At 34.8% G+C, this 16929-nt stretch overlaps 1 protein-coding gene across 2 annotated transcripts in view; it reads left to right on the top strand.

The window, feature by feature from the left end:
• Nucleotides 1–16929, top strand: part of LOC122497567 — a 422553-nt gene that overhangs the window by 380377 nt on the left and 25247 nt on the right. For both annotated transcript variants that reach the window (XM_043604773.1, XM_043604781.1), the window contains exon 3: nt 7460–7572. In XM_043604773.1, coding sequence (XP_043460708.1) covers nt 7460–7572 — 113 coding nt within the window. The remainder of the gene's footprint in view (nt 1–7459; nt 7573–16929) is intronic.

A 16929-nucleotide genomic window follows, 5' to 3' on the forward strand; every position in this document is an offset into this window, starting at 1 on the left:
GTGGGAAAAACTTGAAGGATGAGAAGAAACTTAGGAAAGAGGAGAAAGGAGGTAAGGGATTTGGAAAGAGGGGAAATTAAGGATTTACTGATTGGAGGAGGAAAAAACTTAAAGGAAGAGGAGAAACTTAGAAAAGAGTAGAAAGGAGGTAAGGGATTTGGAAAGAGGGGAAATTAAGGATTTACTGATTGGAGGAGGAAAAAACTTAAAGGAAGAGGAGAAACTTAGAAAAGAGGAGAAAGAAGGTAAGGAATTTGGAAAGAGGGGAAATTAAGGATTTACTGATTGGAGGAGGGAAAAACTTTAAGGAATAGGAGAAACTTAGAAAATAGAAGAAAAATATGTCTCCATGGTTAAAAAAAACAACTAGGAGGTGTATTTCAGAGATTATGAAACACTGTCCCATTTTCTTAATTATGAGGAAATTTTCAAAATTCAAATTGCAAAATTCCCCCAATTCGTGGGGAATCAAAAAAAAAGAAGAGTAGAAAAAATTCCTCAAATGAATCCCCCAAAAAAATTCGTTTTTTTTTCTTTTAATACCCACACAACTTGAAGATTTTTGAAAGCCCGTTAGCATTCAGCGTGCACATTAACGCGGGGACATTTTCCACGCGTGCTTGCGTCACCTTCCGTTGATTATGCACGCACGTCTCGCACTTGCACGTTCATTTTCATTCCCCTTTACTTCACCGGTCCTTAAAGCTGGCGTTGTGCGGTAGACAAGGATTATAATTAGAACCCCTCCTCCAATCCTCTCTCTCTCTCTCTCTCTCTCCCTACAGTGGAACTGTATTAAACTAACCTCGAAAACCCAAAGGGAGAAGCACTGTACACGCACATAGACACGATTATCTACTGTGTATATATGAACATTTTGTCTTGTTTGTTCAGCAGTTCCCTGTTGACAGTACCACGTGGAATACATGCACCGGGTTCCACCCGGTACGCTTCAAAAGGTTAAACCCTCCACCTCCATGCAATAACAGTTATTGTACTCTCATACTTGGGGTTTTAATTTGATTTTCCTGAAAGAAGCAATAAAAGAAAAAATACTTCCTCTATGAGGATGCATTTAAGAAAAAAGTCCTAATTTTCTCTGGATCTTCCTTGAAAATTTTAAATTGAATTACCCATTTGAATTTCGATTTCTGTGGTCTCATTCCCAACTGTCCTAATCAAACAAGTAACATGCATTATATGGACGAATTTCTCTTGGTATTCCCGTTGAGTGGTGAGAATAGATGACGTGGTTTTCAAGTTTAGAAGCTCCTGAAGGCGAGGCAAGACACGGTTAAGTTTTCAATGAAGGGGGAGGGGGGGGTGATGCGGTGCACTAGCCAGGCGTGTGTCTAGCGAGTTATAAGTGGCATTAATTTCCAGGCAACGTGAAAGGATAGATGAGGACCTTCCTGGCAAATGTCGTCAGGAGTCTGACTGAGCCCAGGGGAGAATAGGGAACTTCCTGCTGAGAGGTTCCTCTCATTCGGTACATATATATATGTATATAGATCCCATACCGAAAACTTCTAATCTTTGTTCCAGTGACGCTTGTAATGCAAGTGCTTGTCTGTATATGTGTTTGCATCATGGGGAGTATAAATGTGGATGTGGAGGATCAAGAAGTGAATTGTGGCGTTGACGGTGTCAAGAGAATTAAATTATTCATGCGCACGCGGGATGAAAGTTTTACGAGGCTCATGTTGCGAGAGATTTGACGACAACCATTGTACTCTTCCATATAACAGCGGCAATTTCTTCTTTTATTCCTCTTCTTCCTTATTTACAATTATGACGAATTATCAAGAGTTTAATCATTTGGATGAATAAATCCCAAATTGAGATTTTGCAACTGAATTTTAGTCATTAGTTTGGAATCATTACTGATGATTAATCCTGCAAATTCTCCTCTTGCTGATTGAAGACTTTATTAAAATAGTATTATCAATTTTGGTTATTAGTGGGCTAGAATTTAATAAAGCGGAGGAATTTTAGAAAAGTGGAGAGTGGACGAGTCTGGTTTTTTTTGGACATGAAGGGTGTTGTTGGTTGGGGTTCGAATGGAGTTGGGAGTAAGTGGTTCTGTGTTGGGTACGTTGAGTTTAAACTTGTGGTTTTGCGACACCCTCGTTACGAAGCTCGACCCTCCTCTGATTATTCTGGGATACATGTAAACGAGCCTGGTTCTCCCTGTGTGGCTAGAGAATTTCCTCTCGCACCCCTTTTTCCGAAAACGAAACGCGTTCCGCTCGAGTGCCTCAGAAACTGCGTGCGGAAACTTGTTTGTCAAGTCCCCATAGTTGTGATGATTAACGATTGTTGACCCTCTTCATGAAAAACCGTTTCCCAATCTGGAAAACTCAAATTTAAATAAAGTCTTGAATAACAAGAAAAAACTGAAAAACCTAAAACTAAAGGCCTGAACCTAACAAATCGAAAAGAAACACCTAAAACTATGTAACAGTCGGGATGCTAAAAACCAAGAAAGCAAACTAAATCAAAAATTTCGCCTTCTTGAAGAGGCTTTTCTGCTATGCACAAAGTAACGTATCTTAAAGGACTTAGAAGTAGGTTTCGTGATTTAACCCAAAATCAGCAAACTTGTACCCATCGAATTCTAGCGCATCCACAAGTGGAAACTAAGTCGATAAGCTTTTACCCAAGTCTTCTTCAACTAATGCTCACTACCAACATCCGTGATTAAGTGGTACTAAACTTGTCGTAGAATTATTATTAATCCAGCGCCTCAAGCACCTGTTTTCCAAGTGATTAAGAATTCAGCACATTCTACCTTCTTCTCCCTGAAAAAAAAAAATTAATCCTCTCCTCATGTTAACTCTAAAAGTAATATAAAGATACTTTTATATTACTTTCCACAAAACTACGTGCCATAAATTATCACAAGTCTAATAAAGATTGACAACACGTCTTGGATCGATTGTCCCTCAAGAATATATCATTTTTTTTTTATTCCGCCTCCCCTTTTGTGCTACACAACACGTATTAGCCATTACGCTCGATGGCTTATTTATTATGGATAATTTGAAATTGGATATCGCGATAAGGGTAAATTTTATCCCTTTTCTATCAGCACAAGAATGGAAGATGGAAAAAATAAGGGAGAGTCTATAACAGAAAGAGGGTAGAAAGTGAAAGTTTTATCAACTTTTTTTTCGGATCTAATGATAATGGACTTAGCGACTACTTCTAATGCTTTACTGGACAATTTGGGTTTCTATATTCGGAAATTATGTTTGTTTCCCAACACGTGGAGTTCCTTCTATTGGCGCAATTCCGAATTCGGTCAGACTTTCTTTATTTTGTTAAAAATAGCACAAAACTATGAATGTCATCAAAAATGAAGAGTGAAGATGAAGATTTTAATAGTATCGTTCGGTTGATATATTTCGTGAGGGAGGAAAAAAAAAGTTTTTACAGATTCTCCTCATCCCTTTCTCGAGAGAGTGTGGTTCATTATTCTTTTCCACCCGAAAGGCGAATTTCTCCAAAAAAAAATCCATTCCCTCAATTTTCAGGAAGTGAAGTCTTTTTGAGGGACTTTTTATTGTCAAATTTTTTTCTCTCTTCCTTTTCGACGAACAATTTTAATTAAAAGTGTTAAATAACTAATACTTTCGTGTGTTAATTAAATACAATAGAACGAGGGCGAAAAAAAAGTTAAATTTTTAATGATTCTTTGAAGTGTTTTATTATATCAACATGGAAATGAAACTCTCAACACTAGAGATATTGTTATCTGGGTAACATTTTCGAGAGGCAAAGCTCAAATGAATCTCTCCAACTGTGACTGCAACTCTCTCCTCTCTCTCTCTCTCTCTCTCACAGTCTCTTTCTAGCAAAAGAGAATTACGCGTTGCGTGTAATGAACCTTGAAGTCAGTATAACAATGTTCCACGTGAGATTAGAGCGAAACCACAAAATCCCTTTTCACAAATTTAACGATATGAGATTTCTCCTGCATTCGCTATTATTAGTGACGTGTATTTACAATTTTTCTTTTTCATATTTCGAGTTTGTTTTTTTTTCTCTTTTTGTTTTCTTTTTTCTCTTTTTGTTTTCTTTTTCCTCTTTTTGTTTTCTTTTTTTCTCTTTTTGTTTTCTTCTTTTTTTCTTTTTAATTTGAGAAGAAAAATTATTTCTTTGCTCTTTAACAGGCAAAAAAGGAATGAAGGAAGAGATTTTAATTTCTCGCGCTCTTTCTCCTCTTAAGGAGGGGGACGAAAACCACAGCAAAAGGAGAGTTGTTAGGTCAAGAGACGGGGAAGTTCTCTTTAATCTGCAAAATTCAAGAAAGCGGCAAATGAAAAGTGTACGAGAGAAAGAAAAGAGAAGAAAAGAAAAAATAGAAAAATCGATACAAAAGTTAGAAAAACTAAAAGGGAAATAAAAGTGATACTTTTCCCTTACGAAAATAGAAATTTATTTCTTTTTCCCCTTTTCTCCCGAAAACAAAATCCGGAAATGACATTTATTTTTAATAAATCTTATTTTTCCCTTTGTATCCACTATATACTGCCTTAGACAAAGGGGGGAAAAAAAATGGGGATTAAAACTGTTTCGAATTGACAACACACGTGGCGAGAATTTTATTTTTCAGGGTATATTGCTCCTCAATGGAAACATGTTGAGTTAAAATGCAATAAGTACAGACCAAACACAATTTTTTTACTATCAGGCCTAAGCAATAAAAAAAAGTTCTTTACTACTCATCGTAAAAATTACATTTCACCGAAAATTACTCTTTGTTCAGTAATTTAAAAGTATAATTTATTTTTAAAGTAAAAAGAAGAATTTAAAAAACATTTATAAAACGAAAATCTAATAAAAAAACTGAGTTTTAATATTGTGAAAGTGACTTTAATTTACCAACAGTCGGTAAAATCTGTTTTACCGACATTTTACCGATTTTAATCAATTTTTACTGTCTTTTTTTTCTCTGGCATGTACACATATTAACCGGAATTCTGGTTATAACCACTAAAGTGCAGATAAATTAAAATAAAAATGATAATTTATATTGAAAGTGGGAGAGTATATAAATGGATAATTTCTTTTTTGCTTTCCTGCCGTTGATGGTAGTAAAACATTATTTTATTCGATCAATTCATTAGCATATACTCTCGCCGAACACAATACAAGCTCCGTTACCTGAATCGAAAATCGTCCCGATGATTTAACGATTCCTCTACCTCTATTCTACTGGTATTGAAACCCCCCCTCTCGCCCCCACCCCTTGTCTCCTCGGACCCCTGGGTTAAGCTAATTACGCATTTGTCCGAGGGCATTTGCATGCGTTACTCGCGTGCTTCCTCGTAACGAATCTCGCCAATTTATATATATATATAGATAGAGATAGATAGAGAGATAGATACTTTGTGTATTGTATAGAGAGAGGTTATACACGTTTCGGGATAATACAGAAGGCATAACTAGATAGTGGGCGGTAAAATTGATTAGATTCGAGATAATTTTGACTGTAGTTCCCTATTTAGCGTGGGGATAGTTATTTCTTTTTCGTTTATTTATTTTCAATTTTAAAGAATAGACGAAATTTTAAGGTTATGTTCATTTTAGCAGTGAAGAAATAGAAAAAGAGTGAAGAAAAGTACATTTTTCAATATTCGGATAAAGTTGATGAAAAAAGCAGGTTAGGTTGAATCGAGATAATTTTGACTGTAGTTATATACTCCGACGAAATTTTAAGGTTATGTTTATACTTTAGTCGTGAAGAAATTGAATAAAAGTGAAGAAAAGTACAATATTCGGCCAAAGTTGATGAAAAATGCAGGTTAGGTTGAATCGAGATAATTTTAACAGTAGTTCTATATATACACTCCGGGGAAAGTTAGTTTTTTCGTTTATTTATTTTCTTTTTTGACGAACAGATGAAACTTCAAGATTATATTCATTTTAACAGTGAAGAAATAGTAAAAGAGTGAAGAAAAGTACATTTTAGTAAATTAGCATTAATTAATTAATTAATTTTAGTAATTAGCCCACAGTTGATGAAGAAAGCAGGTTATGTCCAGTTTCAGCCTAATTTAACCTATTTAGCACTATTTCCTTTTTTACCTGATAAGCATAGAAAAAGTGTTCCTTTTCGATAAACATAAGAAGTCGAATCGGGGAAAAAGGAAAAAAAAAAGTTTCTACAGCATCAGAAAGTTTATAGGATTTCCGTGTATTTATAAATTTCATAAGAGGAATGAAAAGGGATCAACGAGAATAGGGTAGGGGTCAATGGAGGGATTGAAGATTGGTTTAGTATCGATAACCCACCCCAGGAAAAGGGCACGACGACGACGACGAAGACGATGCAGATAGAAACTATAGATATTGTGCAACGTGTTGTTTGGCATAAGGCCAAGGAAAGCAGCATTTATCAAAGACCTGCCGCGAGACTAGGTGTGGTGGTAGTGGTATCTCCCTCTTTCTCTCTCACAAACCCCTATTTCTCTCTCCCCCCCTCTCTCTCTCTCTCTCTTTTCCTCGGAGCCTCATCGCTCATCATTACCGCGATATTAATGGCGCCGGCTAATGGATTCAGTCGAGCAAAATGGAAGGGGGAAAGGGTGAAGGAGAGGGAGAATAGAGAAATCAGAATATTCAACCAAATTTTTTCTTTTCACGAATTTTTGGAAACAATTACAAAAAAAATTTGTCAAAAAGAAAAAGTTATGAGCAAAAGGAAAAAATTGTGACCGAAAAGGAATAAACGTGATAAAAAATTGATGAAAAAAGAAAGAAAAGAAATTTATTAGTAAAGAATTTTTGAAAATGGAAAAGTCATGATATGTTTTAGTTGAAGTTTTTCTCTCTCTCTCTCTCTCTCTCTCTCTCTCTATAAAAGTGGAAAATTATTTTTCTCCAAAGGAAACAAAATGAATTGAGTTTTACAAAAGAGGAAGATGGAGTTTTGTAACAAGTTCCGCTTTTATGTTGTAAAAGTCTTTTTTTTACAACACGAGAAGGATGTGTATGAGAATGAAAAGATCTGTTACTGGAACTTCTTCTTCTTCTTCTGCTTCTTCTTGGGCAGAAATAAATAAAGCTCGTTCATGTTTTTACTCCACTCTTCTGCGCGCTATTAAAGTTACAGTATCAACGAAACAGACGGCTATGTCATAAGGGGAAACTTTTATGTTTATGCTTCTGTTTATCGCAAGGAGCAATGAAATGATATTTTCATCTTTTTAGAATAAGCTGCGTATTATTCGTTAAATAACGGAAAAGAATGTTGAATTTGGATAAAAGTCTTCGACTCCAAAATCTTCTATAACCATTAGAAGTCCTATTTTTAAAGAATTTTTCCTTTTTTATATTTTTGACCGTTTCGTACGTTTGACCTTTTCATGTTTGCCTTTTTCATGTTTGTATTTTTCATGTTTGAATTTTTCATGTTTGTATTTTTAATTTCAAATTTTTTATATTGTTACAGATGATCGACGCGTCCTATCATTCGAATCCATCGTTACAAAGTACTGCCCTAATTATCACCTGTACGGTCGTACTGCTCCTAATGGCTGCCGTTGTATCCGTCGTCTTCTGGAAGTAAGTATCCAAATCATGTTTCCCCCCCCCTCATTTTCAGAATGATGCTAAATCATCCATTAAATATGCTACCTAAAAAAATATAGCTGTCCATATATTATAACCGCACAGACACTTTTTTTTCGACCATCATCAGCACAAATTTTGCCTGCGCGCACATCTGCTGTGGTCTCGAGATTTTTTTGATCGTAAAAAAAATACTGGATGGAAGATCGGAAAGCCATAAACGCAGGTCGAGAATAACTTAAGTCTTAAATAACCTAAGGATCCAAATGGAGGTGGGGGGGAAGGTAGTAAAACTTATGTTTTATATATCAGCCGTGAAAGGGAGATGGCATTTTGTCATTTTGAATTATTCTCAAGAAGGTCAAGAGTTCTGGACACGTCAGTGAAGTTGTTTTTTTTTTTATAAAAGGAGGCGATTTACAGACACTGTGGGTCCTATCAAGTGGCTAGTAAATTAGTGGCAGTGTGTGGTTTTAGTACTGCCACAACGAGGTTTTATCAGGAATCTGCCATCAGCAATGCTTTGCGGGAATTGATGCATTGGAATTGGGGGAGAAAAAATAGTAATTTACAAAATTTACGGGATGAACTGGATTTTTGACGATTCTTAAGTTTCTCGAACTTGCATTATGAGCAAAGGAAATAAAAATATCAAATATTTGCAAAATTCAGCATTACCTCGATTTTCGTCTGTTTTGATGATCGTTAAGTACCTTTTGACTATTAATTATTTGAGGGAAATAGAAAAATCGTCAAAATTTAGTTTTTTTTCTACTTTGGCGGTTTCTGCTGATCGTTTAGGTCCTATAATCAATAAATATTTAAGAAAAAATCCAAAAATCGTAAAAATTGTCTGTTACGTCGATTTTGACTGTTTTTGATGATAGTTAGGTTTATTGGACTATGAGCATTAGAAAAATTCCAGTGTCGTCAAAATTATGTTTATTTCTACTTTGGCGGTTTATACTGATCGTTTAGGTCCTAAAATCATTAAGTATTTGGGAAAAATCCCAAAAATTGTGAAAATTGACCATTACGTCGATTTTGACGGTTTTTGATGATCTTTAGGACCTGGAAACTATATAAGTACGAGGGGAAGTAGAAATATCGACAAAATTTAGGTTTATCTCTACTTTGGCGGCTTGTGCTGATCGTTAAGGTCCTAGGGACTATTAATATTTAGGAAAAGAGATGAAAATCGTACAAATTGCTCATTACGTCGATTTTTGTGGTTTTTGATGACCATTAGAATCCTTGGACTATAAGCATTTGGAGAAATAGAAAATTCTACAAAAATTATATTTATCTCTACTTCGGCGGTTTTTTATGATCGTCCATAGAGACAATAATTATTTGAAAGAAAATACAAAATTAATTCAAGTTGAGGTAAATCAAAATTCAATGATTATAAAATCAACAATGTAAAGATGAGAATTCCAGTGGCAAATTTTTGGTGACAATATATTCACCTGCTAATATTGGATCGTATATTTATCATAATGTACGCCATTGCTAAACGAGGCGATAATTCAAGTGTTAGTCCCACTGTCTCGATTCGCACCATAGTGGGTGGGCAAAAGTCGGCTCGAAAGTGCCTCTCTATATGCTGCTATATGAGTGCTATACGTTTGCGTTGCTTGTTGTTGCCGTTGTTACGCCGTAGCATGTCGTTGAGTCAACGCAACATGGCTTCGCGTAGTTTGTATGCTAATCAGAGCCATGTACCCGTCTCTATACTCTTGTCGCTTCTCGACTCTAAAATCCCTCCTTTTCCTCCTCTTTCACCCTGTACCCCCCCTCATTTATCCCCTGTAACCCCTATTTCCTAACTCTTTCCTTTTACCTCTTCTATTTTTCTTCTTTCCTTTTACATCCTACTTTTTTTTCTCTCTCTTCTTTCTATATATACATAACATGAGCATTCCTCTTCTTCCTGTATATAAATACACGTAATATACTTATAAATACGTAACATGCGTATAAATATATGTAAATATACGTAATATGAGTATAAATACGTAAATATATGTAATATGGGTATAAATACGTAAAATAGGCATAAATACGTATATATATTTGTAATAGGGGTATAACTACGTATATATACGTAATGTGGGTATAAATACGTATAACTACGTATATATATAATAATCGTATATTGTACACACACATAAAATGACATAGTATTTATTTACATCTCACGCCATTTTATTTACAGGTCGTCGCATCCTTTTAGAAAAGGTGGGGAATTTTTCTTTTTTTTTTTTTTATTCACTCGCACCGGACCTACAATACAAGACAAAAATATCCTCTCTCTGTTTAGTTGCTTATACCTATCCAACAAATGTTCACTGAATATTCAGTGCAGTGACGTGTTTCAGATAAAAAAAAAACATCTACCGAGTTTAATCATTCCTTGATGAAAAGCAATCGTGAAATATGGTAATGGAAATGTCTTCTGAATTCTCTCCGCCCTCTCCTCTTAACAAAACCATGGTACCTACAATATTATCAATTCAAAATCGTTTTTTATAACAATAAAATAATTCTTTTGTTAATTTTGTCTCAGCGGGAAAATAAAATAGTTTTTTCTCTATTTTATATGTATTTTCAAAAATATGATGGTATTTTGACAAGCTCGGATTTCCGGTACGATTAAAAAGCTTTTTAGTTTTTTTTTTTCTTTTTCTACCGGATAAGTATCGCACTTTTTTTTTCTCTCCACTCTTGTTTTCGACACTTTTGGGTGGAGTGCCTTTTTATAAGTGGAGATACCCAATGGGAAATTTACAACTGGCGTAGTACTGCGCCAGCACTGGCAGCACTGGCGGCAAGGCTGAGAGCCAGCACTGGCATGGCACTGGGATGATAACGCCGTCTGGCGCTGCCGAAGTACTGTCTGTCAGTGCTGCCAGACAGCGCTGGCGCAGCACTGGACCAGTGCTGGCTGAGAATATTGCCGCAATAAATGCCGTATTGTTATTAATTAGTCGTAAATTCATAATTATAAATAATTTAACAACAAAATGGTAAATAATATTAATAAATAGTTATTATTCATAAAATATTTCTCTTCTTAAAGAAATTGTATTAAAGATGGAGACTAACAATGGATATAGTAAATGAAGTAGAAAAAAATTGTTTATAACATTTAAAAATTAAATAATAAACAATTACAGTAAGTGTGCATTAGATTTTCATACGTTAGAACCTAACGATTGGAATCTAGAAATATCGCAAACCTATGAAAATAAACAAAATTGCTGACGAGGGGAATCGAACCTACGACCTACGGACTAACAGACTAACGCTCTAACCACTATGCTAACGACACATGTGTACAGTAAAGTATTAATATCTCAGTATCATTCAGACATACAATTATTGAGTCAAAGATGAGAAAAAAATAGGGATACGTTAGAAATAATAAATTGAAATAAAATAAATTAAACTACATTTTTAATAATTAATTTAAATTACTTTACTTATTGCATTCAACATTTTACGTAATTCTTAAATTACGTGGTAATTTTTTAATAATTTGTTATTCATAGTAAGAAGTATAATAGTATTTTAATAGGAACCAAATTATTATTGAGATTAAAGTTTAAATTTTGTTTATAATTTTAATTTGTTTAAATAATTTATTATTTACAAAATTAGACAATTGTGTTAAATTGTTATTATTAAATTTAATAAGAATAAAAATGAACAACTGAAAAGTAAAATATTAATTTTTTTCAATAAATTTATATTTATAAACATTTATAAACTTTTTTAATAATTTTTTTCAAGTTTATGTCAAAAAAGCAGTGTTGGCAAAGAGCGTTGTGAACAATTTTTCTATACTCAGCCAGCACTTGCCGCCGTGGCTTGTCCAAGCTTTGGCGAAACAAAAATTCTGTACTGCGCCAGCACTAGTTGTCGAGGCTCGGCTAGACTACGCCGAACAATCGTCTGAGTACTAAGCCAGTGGTGAACATCGGCACTACACTGGCATTTCCCATTGGGTATAATGTTTAAGCTCTTTTAGGACAATTTGTTTTGTTTTTTCACACATGCATTTAACGAGGTGTTTTAGATGAATTTTTCGTTAATTTAGAATTTGGCCTTTTTTTTACTAATTTGTTTAGATAGATTTGTTTAGATTTGTTTAAATTTGTTTAAATTTGTTTGATAATTCGAGGTTAGGTTTAAAGATCGACTTTCATCGAAAATTTTTATTGTGGACCAACCTTAACGGTAAATCTTACTTTTCAACAGTCGGTAACGTAGATCTCAGAATTCAAAATCAAAATTTGGAATAAACTCTCTTCTCTTCTCTCCTTAGTTTATAAGTTAATCACAAATTACGTAATTTATTAGCGAGTATTTATATAAGAGAAATCTTTATTCGCACAGCATTTCACTATATATATTTAACTAGCTCACAAAGCATTTCTCTCTTTCTCTCTCTCTCTCTGGATTCGACTAAAACAGGGTTGGCTCGTCTTTGGCCTCAGGCCATGCGTCTTCACGTAATCTAACCTATATTTCCTCTATTTCACCTCCAAAGCGAGCTATCGCTCGATTCTCTGGTTTTCTATTTTCTTTTCATCTCTTTTCATTCGTCGTGTATTTCTCTTTTTCACCATCCCAAAAAGCGGAAAAGCGTGTTACATTGTACGAAAATGATTCCCTATTCAAAAAAATGGGTGTTGGAGAGGGGGGGGGTTAAAATAGTCTTTGAAATTAAGAAATTAAATCATGGTTTTTTAAGACATTTTTTATTTGGAATTTTAGGAAAGGGAATTTTATTCAAATAAAGAAAATTTTTTAAAAAATTAAATTTTTGTTCAATAGTTCGGCCATATTGGATCCACCATTTTGATTTTTCGAAAACATGTGTTTATTCATTTATACGGTTTATTTAACTATCTTTTAACTACAAAAAATTTTAATTTCTAAAGAATTTAAAGGCTTAGCAAAAAGTAATCTTTTTAAAAATTTGTATTTTTAATTAGATTACATTTTGCTTAGCCGCCATTTTAAAAATTGAAAATTTTCAGTTTTAAATTCATCAGCGTTGGAAAGTTTTTTTTTTTGTTATTTTTAGTTGGATCCAAGGTAGTTAATTATTTTAAGAGCGACATTTTATCCGGGCAGAAAAATTCAATTTGCGTTTGCAAAAGTGCCGGATCAGTTTTTTAATTCCGGAGAAGCTACTTTTTTCTTTTTTCGTGTGCGCGGTGGGAAAAAAGGGGGTAACTTTTTCGTATAATGAAAAGCGGGCTTTTTTGTAGAGAGATTGTATATATATGCGTGTATTTTTTAGCGACGATGTGTAAAAGAAGCATTAACACTTTTCCAAGGCGCGGGTTTTTTTTCTTCTTTGAAATTCAATGAAAATACAATTGTGGTTATAGAATTTTCCAAGAGACACCTCTTGAAAACATTTTCAAGAGATTTTCAGCGACAAATGACGAGAAAAAAATAGGTTATATAGCCAAAACACTCGCTTCGTTTATTCATTGAGATTAAATCGGCGAGGAGGAGCGTCTAGTTATCTCTTTGACTGTGAGGAGAGAGAGAGAAAGAGGAGTTTCATAAACAGAATTATGCTAACTAACGAAATCTTCTCAGCGTCTTACCCTAATTTCACATTTCCTCTCTTTCGTCAAAGCGCTCGAGCATAAATTGCGCACCTAACAAAAAGAAACAAATCAAAAGTCTAGAATCGTTAATTTCGAATTTTTTTCTTTTAAGACAGATTTTTGTCATCTGAGGATTGTTTATTTCCATCAGTAATATTTTTCAGGGAATTGAAACGTTAAACTATTGAAAATTAGCGGAAAAAGTGCAAAAATTGTCAAAATTGACGATTGCCTTGATTTTGGCGACTTTTGATGATCGTTAGGGAAATGAAAATTGGGGAAAGAGTAGAAAAAACGACTCAATTTAGGTTTATTTCTACTTTGGCGGTTTCTGCTGATCGTTAAGGTCCTAAGCACTGTAAAAATTTGGGAAAAAATACGAAAACCGTAAAAATTGCCTATTACGTCGATTTTGGCGGTTTTTGATGACCATGAGGACCTTTGAACAATAAGTATGAGGAGGAATAAGAAAATCGCAAGAATTTAGTTCTATTTCTACTTTGGCGGTTTCTGATGATCGTTAAGGTTCTATAGACCATAAAAATTTGGGAAAAAACACAAAAATCGTTAAAATTGCCCATTACGTCGATTTTGGTGGTTTTTGATGATCGTTAGGTCCTTGGACTACAAGCATTAGGAGAGATAGAAAAATCGTAAAAATTTTGGTTTATTTCTACTTTTGCGCTTTCTGCTGATCGTTAAGGTTCTAAGGACTATGGAAATTTGGGAAAAAATACAACAATCGTAAAAGTTGGACAGTACGTCGATTGTGGCGGTTTTGTGATGATTTGACACCCTGGGGCACATCAGTGAACCAAAATTCCGGTTTCGATGGAAAAATAGAAAGAGGTTTCCCACTTACAAGTGACGGAACTTCAATTTAATAATACGAGGAAATAAAAAATTTATTCTTATTTTATGTTCTGGATACAATCCAAAAAGGAGGATATCACACGTAATATCCGTAAGTGCAGGGCGTATAAAAAAGGCATAGGGTTCTTATCCACCGACGACCTCTTTGGTGGGTACTAGTTTCTTGTACGTATATATAGTGTGTTGTAGAGTAAAACACATGGAGGAAAAGAGAGAACACAGTAAAGGGGAGCAAAAAAGAAAGGCAAAGACAGAGGAAGAGAGAGAGAAAGATAGAAGATAAGAGTTGCCATATTTCTGAGATACCCGAGGCACAACTTTAACAAGCGTTGACTGCAATGGCGACGATGCCTAGTCGACGTACATAGAGAACTCTAGACGTCGGCCACTCTACATAATTGCTAGCCATTGTAGGTACGTTTTTCTCCTACGTCTCAAGCCTTTACCCTCTCTTCTTCTTCTCCTCTTTCGTGTTTTTTTTTCTCCACCACCAACCACCTCTTTCTTCAGTCTGGCATCGCATGTGTGGCTAATGCCGTGCGTGGGTCGAATCTGTCGACAACGAAATTACATCCCACCAATATGGAAAAGTACTTCTTTTTCCAAGAAGTCGAAGAAGTTTTCCCCTCTCTCTCTCTCTCTCTCTCTCTCTCTCTCTCTCTCTCTCTCTCTTTGCTTTCATTCTCTTTCTCCTTTATTATCCCGGATTAGAAAATTATTTCCGCGCACGATAATTATTATTTGCCGCGAGATTTCAGGTTAATGATATTCAAGCTACCGAGAAATGCAAAAGCCTGCTTACTTTCTCAATTTGCATAACAACCCAAGTAATTCGCAATCGTTATACAAATATACCCACCCGAAAAAAAAACCCCCTCCGTTAATTGAACAATCAAATAGACGTCACCGAATAGAATACTAAATGAATATCATAAATTACCTACGAATCATAAAAAAAACTTACCAAAGAAATTACTTTCTTTGTTAGTCCGGGTAGGATAAAAAAAACGCTGTTTAATTTCCAATTTCTAATCAGTAGACAATACCCTAAATAGGCGCTAGACTCGAAATAGGTGATAATTATTATTACACTTGTTCGTTTCCCATAAGTAAATTTACATATACAGAGGAAGTTATTTCTTTGGCAAAAATTATGTTATTTAGGATGTTCGTCATGGTTCGTGACGCGTACTCTATGACAACAATTGTTTTCGCGGAAGTCAACACTTCATCTTAGTGTTCTTTTGCTATCAGATTTTAATGCTTCATGGAAAACCTGTTTTATTTGCTAAAAAGAACAAAAGAATCCTATTAGAAAGTGCAATAATCATGGTATTCTAATTAGAATACAAACATAATTATAGAAAACCCCGCCGTTTGGAATAATTCCAAGTCTACAACACTTGATAATTTCCCAACAAAAATTCAATTTCAACCTAAAATTCCAGATTTTCCCTTGGAATTCAGGAAAAAATTGATATTTTTGGAAAAAGAATTTAGAATTTGGAGGGAGGTAGAAAACATTATCCAAGTGGAAATATTTCTTTTAATTTAATTGAAAAGGGTAGAAAATCAAAGAAGAGTGGAAAGGTTGGAAACAAGCACTTGACTTCAGCGTTTCCCTCTTTTTTTTTTCCTTTTTGCTTCTTTTGTCTCCGGTTACTCTCTGGTGATGCCACATTCGGGTCACTGGTACGAGGTTGTTTTAACGATTTGCATTGGTAACCCAACCTTTTTCTTTATCATCATCATCATCGTCATTGCAACTCCATCTCTCATTTAGCATACATTGAAGGCGCGGAGCAACTTTTCGATTATATACTCTCGGCAAACAATTGAAATTGATATTTCAAATCACAAACAACCAATTACCGTTGCTGTCTTTCGTCGGCTAATTGCCCTTCAGATCCTTATGACCATTGGGAAAAAAAATTCGATTTACATTTCTAACAGTGAAACAATTTCCAACAAAAAAAAGAAGAAATTTTTTTTTTTTTGACGGATTATTAACCGTTTCGAAATTGCTGGTTCTACTATAAAAATAGAAAGGGAATGGAAATACTCTGAATTATTAAGGCACGTGTGTTTTCTCGAGAAGAAGTTTGTTGACAGGTGTAGAGAATTAGAGGATTAGAATTCTTTCCGTATATTTATGGAAGTTGTAATAAAACACAAAATTAAGTTTTGCTTGTTTTCTTATAGACGTTCATTGGGTTATTTCCGAATCGAGTGAGGGGACGGGAAATTGAATGGCTAATCAGTAATCAGCATTGTGGAATTTTTTTGTTGACAATATTCATTAGGGGAATAATTTTTCCGAAGGGGGGCAAAAGAGTATTTTATATTCTGATGATTTCAGTGAGAAGAGCGCTCTTCGGGAAGGGCATTGAGGAAGGGCATAGTTATGGCATTGGCACAAGGTGCTGGTGACAGGACGCGCACCTTGCTCGACAGACTCCCGGTGTTGCAGACAGCGTCCTAACAAAGTGTCGCGCCCACCCACTTGCTGAAAATATGCGTCTCGCCCCATAGAAATGAAATGGGAGGTCGTGCCATTCCCCATGAACTTCGAGACATTCCCAAAGTGAAATTGTAGTATCATACACACAACTGGATAGTAGCGTCTGTAAATTTTGGATTAGGTGTCGAACCATTCTCATCATCATTAATGATAGTCATCGTTAAATCATCATTAACCATCCTTATCATCAGTGGTTTAAACCACTGATGATAAGGATGGTTAATGATGATTTAACGATGATTCATCCTCATCATCATTGATGAGGATGGTTATCCAATTAATAATCATTAACCATTCCTTAGCCGGGAATTTTCCAGCAAAAGG

Source organism: Leptopilina heterotoma, unplaced genomic scaffold (genome assembly GCF_015476425.1).
Source record: "Leptopilina heterotoma isolate Lh14 unplaced genomic scaffold, ASM1547642v1 Lhet_1, whole genome shotgun sequence".
Classification (NCBI taxonomy): domain Eukaryota; kingdom Metazoa; phylum Arthropoda; class Insecta; order Hymenoptera; family Figitidae; genus Leptopilina; species Leptopilina heterotoma.